This window comes from Sciurus vulgaris (assembly GCF_902686455.1).
Source record: "Sciurus vulgaris genome assembly, chromosome: 1".
Lineage (NCBI taxonomy): Eukaryota > Metazoa > Chordata > Mammalia > Rodentia > Sciuridae > Sciurus > Sciurus vulgaris.
In genome coordinates this window covers 202024341-202032604 of record NC_136461.1, presented here as the reverse complement: position 1 = coordinate 202032604, position 8264 = coordinate 202024341, and the positions used below count along the sequence as shown (strand labels likewise).

The 8264-nt window shown below is 49.5% G+C and overlaps 1 protein-coding gene across 3 annotated transcripts in view; it reads left to right on the top strand.

Annotated features, from left to right (window-relative positions):
- Positions 1-281: 281 nt before the first annotated feature.
- The window catches only part of ADCY8 (adenylate cyclase 8), a 231036-nt gene continuing 223053 nt past the window's right edge, over positions 282-8264 (top strand). For all 3 annotated transcript variants that reach the window (XM_079112343.1, XM_079112342.1, XM_079112341.1), the window contains exon 1: positions 282-3358. In XM_079112343.1, the coding sequence (XP_078968469.1) occupies positions 2396-3358 (963 nt within the window). In that variant the 5' untranslated portion in view covers positions 282-2395. The remainder of the gene's footprint in view (positions 3359-8264) is intronic.

Here is an 8264-nt window from a genome sequence, read left to right as displayed (position 1 = left end):
GCCTGGGGGAAAGGGGTTAAAAAGCAAAGAGTTAAACCGCGTGTTTCTGGGACAGCCACTGCGACTAACCCGGGAGATGGTGGTGTGTGGTTGAGGAAGTGGGCATTCGCATCGGAAGCTGTTCTTGCTCAGGGTACAGAGGAGCCAGGAGACCTTCTTTTTTCGAAGAGGGAAATCGCTCGCTCGGGATAACTGGGGACTGCGAGGGGAGGCGGTCATCTGGGCTTTCATGGGACGCCACTGGGCGCCGCGAAAGCGCCCAGGGCCTGACGTCATTGGCCATCAGCTGACTGTGTTCAGGGCCCGGGCTCCACCGGCTGCAGCCGCAGTCGCGGTGGCGGAGGTCGTGGCCACCACCGCTTCACCACCTGCAGCCGGACTCCGGACTGCAGCGGCCGCGTGCACCCTGCGGACCCGACACTCAAGGAAACTGCTCGGCGAGGCTCGGCGGTGGCACCACGCATCCACAGTGCTGCGATTTGCTCTCCCGGAGCGCCGCCGCGAGCTTTGACCGCTACCGCGGTGGGCGGGAAAACCTGCGCTCCAGAGGGCCGCTGGAAATGCCTTCCCCAACAAGCTCTTCCCGCACCCCTACTGTAAGCGGGAAGGAATTTAGTGTGCGAGGCATGCAGGGGTCGCCCCAATTTTAACACTCGGCGCCCTCCACTCCTCCGGATCGGCGGAGTAAAAAGATTCCCGCAGGAAACTGTCTGCCTCTACGACTGCGGCTCCTTGGGTGACCTGGGGCTTCGCCTGAAGTTGGCTTTGGCGAAAGACGTTAGGGTGGGTAGGGCGGAAAAGAGACCCTCGGTCCCTTCGCGCTGTGCTCTAGGAGTCCGTGGGCAAAGCGGCCTACTAGTTCTGGCTCTGCACCTGCCGAGGACAAGAGCCAGTGCTTAAAAAAGAACAGCGGAGGAACCGACAGGCGCGGCCAGCTGGAGCGCTGGATAGTGGAGCCGAGGGAGGGCCCCGAGCGCCGGCCGCCCGCGCCAGCCCGCAGGGGTCCTCTCCCACGCTGGTCCGCGCGTGCGGCTGCGTTCAAGACCTGGGGCGTCCTGGCCAGATCTGGGTGCTTGGTCCCAGACGCCACCACCACTTCAGCCCGGGTTCCGGGGGCGTGGCTTGGCGCGGAGGCGGGTTTAAGTCGCCGCTGGTGTCTGACCGCTCTGACAGGTCTCCAAATTCCTCCCAGTTTCCCGGTCCCTCTGCGCGCTTCAGAGCGCTGGGTGGCACGCCGAGCTTCCCTGGGTCCGGAGGCATTTCATCGACTCCCACGCGGCCTGGGGCCTGTCTTCTCGCCCAAACCTTAAGCCCGCGGCACCCGCCAAGCTTCGGTTCTCAGCCTCAGGAATCCGCACCACTGGCTTCTGTTCTTACTCAGAGCTATTGGCTTTGGAGCCCTCCCCACTTTTTCTTTTCCCGTTTTCCCACTCCTCCTAGCTCCAGGCCAAATGGACTCCAAAGAGCGTAGTGAAGGGATGGGAACTGTGTGCTGACCTCTCAGAAGCACATCTGGAAGCGCTGACCTCATCTTATAGCCGAGGCTGAGACCCTGGGCCAGAGCCCTCCGTCTTCCTCACCGAGGGATGATTCTGGCCAGAGCCAGCGCAGCGCTGTCGCTCCTCGCTCTGGAAGCGGTGACAGCCAAGAAACAGCCCAGGAGGGAGCTCCAGCACACCTCTTCCTCCAAATCAACTATTTGGTGACTCGTTAGCGCAGGGGCTACCACCTCTCCAAGCTTCCCGCGAGGTCGCCTCCTGGTCCCCCACTCCTCCTCCTTAATTGCTCCCGCCCCCAGCTCCGCCCCTGCTCCCCATCCCGGTGCAATGGAGTTCTCAGAAGGGCGATGATTCCAGCTACAGCTGCTAACTTCGTACCCCATCGCCGCCGCAGGTTACCCCCGGCCAGCCCCCCTGCACTCGCCCAGCCGTGGGCGTCGGGAAACCAGTGCCGCAGACAGGACCCGCCCGACGCGCAGCAGAAGCACCGCGCCCAGGCGCCTGGGTGCCCGTTGGAGAGCAAAGGCTGCGCCAAGACACTGAGCCTAGAAGGAGCCTAGGAGCCTGAACACGCGAAGGGGGCTGCGTGCCTCAGAGAGTCGCAGCTTCTGCGGACAAATAACCACCACCACGGCTGCATTCCCAAGCTGCACGAGTTGGCGGGAGGGTGGCTCTCAAGGACGCAGGGGTCTGCTGCGATCTTCCAGGAGCACCTTCCCCCGGGCGCACTATGACCTGACCTGCGGGGCCCCCTTCCCAGGGTTCCTGCAACCGGGCAGCCTAGGATAGAGAAGATCGCTGCCTCACTCCTACTAGGACGTGTTCGGGTCTTTAGGAGCCCCCTCCCTCAACTGCCTCCCCCAGGTTCTGCGCCTCCCTCCCTGCGGCCTGGCGCCATGGAGCTCTCGGATGTGCGCTGCCTTAGCGGCAGCGAAGAACTCTACACCATCCACCCGACGCCCCCGGCCGGCGACGGCGGGAGCGGTTCCCGGCCGCAGCGGCTGCTGTGGCAGACGGCGGTGCGGCACATCACCGAGCAGCGCTTCATCCTCGGGCACCGGGGCGGTAGCGGCAGCGGCGGGAGCGGTGGTTCCCGCAAAGCCTCGAACCCTGCGGGCAGCGGTCCCAATCACCACTCGCAGCAGCTGTCCAGTGACTCCGCGCTGCCCCTGTATTCACTGGGGCCAGGGGAGCGAGCGCACAGCACCGGCGGCACCAAAGTCTTCCCGGAACGCAGCGGGAGCGGCAGTGGCAGCGGCAGCGGAGGCGGGGGTGACCTGGGCTTCCTACACCTTGACTGTGCCCCAAGCAATTCGGATTTCTTTCTCAGTGGGGGCTACAGCTACCGAGGGGTCATTTTTCCCACACTGCGCAACTCCTTCAAGTCTCGGGATCTGGAACGACTCTACCAGCGCTATTTCCTGGGCCAGAGGCGCAAATCCGAGGTGGTGATGAACGTTCTGGATGTGCTTACCAAACTCACCCTCTTGGTCCTCCACTTGAGCCTAGCCTCGGCCCCCATGGACCCGCTCAAGGGCATCCTCCTTGGTTTCTTCACCGGAATCGAGGTGGTGATCTGCGCCCTGGTGGTGGTCAGGAAGGATACCACCTCGCACACATACCTACAGTACAGTGGAGTGGTCACCTGGGTGGCCATGACCACCCAGATTCTGGCGGCTGGCCTGGGCTATGGGCTTCTGGGCGACGGTATAGGTTATGTGCTCTTCACGCTCTTCGCCACCTACAGCATGCTGCCGCTGCCGCTCACCTGGGCCATCCTGGCTGGCCTGTGTACCTCGCTGCTGCAGGTGATCCTCCAAGTGGTCATCCCCCGGCTGGCGGTCATTTCCATCAACCAGGTAACTCCTGCCTGTCTTGCTTTCCCCTCCCAACTCTCCTGGGTTCCTTGTAAATAGCTTCCAGAGAGCTAGGGTTACCTCACTTTTGAGCCCTCTTCCCCAGCCTGACACTGTGCCCAGCCCCTAGGTGGCTTTGAGTGCTGGTGGGATCATCCCTCTCTCTTTTCTCTTGGAGGACTAACTGAATGACCTCTAAAAGTTTCAGTCAGCTCTACCCTTTCATTCTGATTCTGTGGGTAATCCTTCCCTGACATCAGCAAAGAAAGGCTTCTTTCTGCTACACATTCCCCCAGGGTCTACATTCTCTGGCGCAGGTGACAGGAAGAGAAGCACCCAGATTTAGAAAGTGGCCCTTAGGTAAGAGCTTAACTCATTAGAGCACCACAGAATGTTGTAAGGAACTCTGGGATTCAGAGTTGGGATTGTGCCTTCCTCAGCTGTAGAAGGAACCAGTGTTTGTTGAACATTGCTGTACTGGGTACCCCAAGAATCCTCACTGACTCCTATGACATGGTTTTACTGGGGAATTTTTATTGCCTTGGCGACCTACCATGGTTATCTTCTCTCACTATCGAATCTAATCCCAATAAAAAAATCAAACTCAGGAATTGAAGGATGCCAGGAGTATTGGCAACATATGAAAGTTTTGATGAATTGAAAACGGACATTTTGATGTAGATGGTTTGCAATATTTAGGGGAAATCTCATTCTTTAGATCTCTTTTTCCTTGCTCGCCCCTCTTCTTCTCTGTTCTCATTAAATATGGATGTGTTTGTGAACAAAGTTCTCATTGTCTATGAATGAGAAGGTAGACAAAGGCTCCATTGTTTAAATTCACTCAAACCAATTGATAATTAATGACCTGACACTTTCTTTACTAAATGTCTGGGGAGTGAATTGGGGGGCTTGTCAATGATGGAAAGGTACCAATGGTAGTGTTTCTAGATAGAAGGCTGAGGGTGGCGTTTTGCCCATACCTGCCCTGTCCCCAGCCTTTTCTGTGGCTGTTGCTGCATTAGAAGCTGTACTCCCCTGCCTTGTGGTTGAGTTTGAATAGATAGTTCTTGGAATAAACAGACATGCACTACTGAAAATCATGGACAATTTTTAGATTACCAGCCCCATTAGAGCGCTTTACTATCATTGATCTCTAGGCTTCTACTTGATTCGGCCCTGTTTTTTTTTTTTTTTTTTTTTTTTTTTTTTTTTTTTTTTTTTTTTTCTAATGGCTCTATATCCATTTGCTCAGGTTACTTATCTGGTTCACTGCCCTTAATGTGCTTTTTTGAAGTGTCTCTGGATAAAGCAAAGAGCATATGAAACACATGATTGTGATCATCAGGCATGAAATTGGAAGATAAGAACCTATAAGGGTCAATCTACTGAATGTGTCCCTACTAAAGACAAGAATGAATATTTTCTCAAAATTGTCATGAACCTTATTATTAATGTGTCAATTGGGGGAGAAAGTAATATTCTTTGTTTGGGATGGCATAAAATTATACTGTATATTAGCTGTTTCTCAAATCTATATACACACAGATCTAAAACAATACATATATAAACCTACTTTTGCCTAAGCCCTTTCTTTTCTTTTTTTTTTTTTTTTTTTTGTGTGTGTGTGTTTTCTGGATTCTATATTTATACATCAGCATTAACTTTTCTTTATCCTCTTGCTCTTCTTCTTCTCCCCTGCCAATCCTTTTTTCCATCCCATCTCCTTTCCTCTTTAAAATCTAACTCATTATGAGTTGTTTTCACAACATACCATAGCTATCTGATCATGTGCAGAAAGTAGCCTTTCTTGGTACATGCTACTAAAAGACTTCATCAAGTAAGTTTGGAGTAGTATTTAGAATAACACATCCCAAGTGGCAAAGTATGAATATTTTCAAAATTCTAAGTATAGAGATCTTTTCCTTGCCAAGTGAATCCAGAAAGGAAATTTTGGCTCCATATTTGTTTTATACTCTACTCAAATACTACCAGATGGAAGAAGATTAAAAATAACCCCCAAGTCTCTGCACTCCCACCCCATAAGGAACAGCCCTCCACTGTGAAAACTGAGGTCCTGATTCATGTAAACCAAGCCCATCCACCTTCCTGATTGGGTAGGATTGTAGATCAACTATGGTCTCCTAGGTCCAGCCACCTGTCACCAGAGTGAAGGAACAACCAGAGCGCTCTCCTTTCTGTGGGTGCTGAAAGATCCCTTAAACGTTTTCCTTTGGTGCCCTCTAGGGGTTTAAGCTTCTTTCCTAGATCTTGTAAACAGAAGGAGGGGGAAACTAACCTCCTTTAAAAATATCTGTGATTTTTGAAGAGTTAGTGTTTAGGTTTCCCTGTTTGGTAGTACATACTATATGCTTCAAAACTTATATGACCTCTCATAGCACCTAAAGTGAAATCCCAACTTTTTGCCAGAGCCTACTCCATCCTCTCCTCTGAGCTGGTTGCTGCTTCTCTCTCAGGTGGATTTCCTTCTCTGCTTCTCCTCAAGCACTGTGTCCATTTTTCAGTCTTTCAAATTTCCCAGCTCTTTTCAATTTCTGGGACATTGCTTTTGCTACCCAGAACAATTTTTCCCTGGTCTTCACAGGATGGACACATTCTAATCAGACTCGCAAAAGCCACTGTTCAATACCTGAGTTAATTTAATTTCTCTAGAGAAGTTACACCTTAGATGCGAGAGCGTTGTCTATCATATTTGCCATTTGATCCTCAGCACCTATAAACATGTCCAATGTACATTAGATACTCAACCAACTCACAAAATGAATGAGATTGTTCATCATCCAGTGGTATTACAGAACGGACAAGTGCCTGGTGTTGTGTATACACGTGCATACACATGCAGACACACAGTTAAATTATATGTGGGTAAGGCAGTCTCTTTCCACTCAAAGATATTTTTCAAAAATCAAAGCACAATGCATTACATTTGTATGATATTTTACATGTCGCTAAGGGTCTTTATGTGTGTTATCACGTCTAACGATGACAAATAGATGGCACCTCACCTTCATTTTCATTTTAAAGAAGAAACGAAGGATTCTTAGAAAAGGCACATCCTGAACTTTCAGACCCTAGCAAGTGGTGGGGACAAGATGCAAACCCTGGCCCCAGTGCCAATCATTCTTCAGCCACCGTTCAGGGGTAGACTTTGGAACACAGCCTTTGAAATTGTTCCAGAGTGAGGAGTACCTGGTTCACTGCTCACCAGTACTGCCTCATATAGTTCATGAATGAACATCCAATGAAGAAGCCAAAGGGAAATCATGAGAGAAAAATGACAGAATTGCTAGGCATAAGTTCTTTATAACTAGCTCATCCTCACGCTCAGCTGGAGACAAATTTGTCAACCGAAGGCTATAAACCCTAGAATATCATCTTTCTCTACTTTAATCTTGATTCCCTTTAAGAGGTGGCTCAGGCTGGACTTAGCATTTTCAAGAATCAGGAAACTGAAATGAGAGTATGGAGTCAACACACCTTGGCAGCCGTTTCTCTTCACTGGAAATGTCATTTTCAGAAGTAACAAATGAGCCGATGCTGGCATTCCCTTAATGCAAGCCAGGAGGCTCTGCTTCTCCTCTGTCCTTCCTGCAGGAAATCACATCTGTGGCTTGACAGGGCAACAAGCACACTACGAATCTCTACAGACACATGGTATGAAGAGAGAAAGCCTGTGGTCAATTTGAATTGCAGCTGGTTTCCCACTACGAATACAGGATGGGACCTAAAAAGGGCCATCCGGGACGCTCCTCACCAGCAAAGACATGGTGTATGTTTTCCCCACTGACGTGAAGAATTAGGCTAAAATCATTAACTTCCCACCCAAATAAAGAGATTATGGTCCAGACAGATATGATCACCCATGTATTTTCTGGACTGAGTGACACTGGAGATATTGAAGGATCTTCAGAAGTTTCAGAGCTCGGTTTGAAGGGTTCCTTTTATTTCATCTTGACCAAGTTCAGCAATGGGAAGCTCTAGGGCTATAGTTATTCCTCCTTGGAAAACTTCACCCATTTCAACATTCATCAGTTTGTGTCTATGATTCAAACCAAAAAAAAAAAAAAAAAAAAAAAAAAAGAAAGAAAGAAAAAACCAATGATAGCAATTCCTTGTCCAGACAGACTCTCTCAGACACTGATGTTTTTCCACTGATATTTTTGTTTATCCTGCCAGTTCAGTTTATTCATCAGAAAAATCATTACAAGATGACATTATATACATGAATAACATATTAATCATAAGGTTATATTTACTAGGTTCTTTCATAGGGTAGATCAGTTCTAAGCTCTATTGCTATAATTAGCATTTTACTCTATTTTAATTGCTGGTGGCAATAATATGAGCTACCTAACATTTGAAAATCATCTCATTCTCATTCTTCAGCTCATTAGTGATAAGATAGTGGAAATCATTTAGTTATTGGAAAACTGAGAGGCATCAATGTTTAACCAGAAAGATTGCTACATTAGGCTTCCCTCTTGGGGATTCTAAAATGTTACAGCTAGTGGCCAATTAGTCTTCTGTGTCTCTTAGTGAGGTGGATAAGTGGAAGTGTCAGAGTGGAGGTGATTTTCCAAGATAACTCTATAAGCAGAGGCAGCCAGGTATGCAAATTCACATCAGTTAGTGTTCAAGGTCATTCTGTCACATGTGAATTTCCTCTACAACATTCTTTCCTGTCTTATACATATCCTGTCAAACAGCAGAGACTAGCACCAGACAATGCTAATTAAGTAATGATCCTTAAATCTGGATAACAAAGAGGGATGGTTAGCCTATCAGTTGACCCTTAAACAATCCTCTAGGAGAGAGTTCATTTTTTCATACCAAGTAAAATAGTGGAGCATGGTAGGAACAGGTGGGGGTCAGGAGAGAGGCAGCCTCTGTG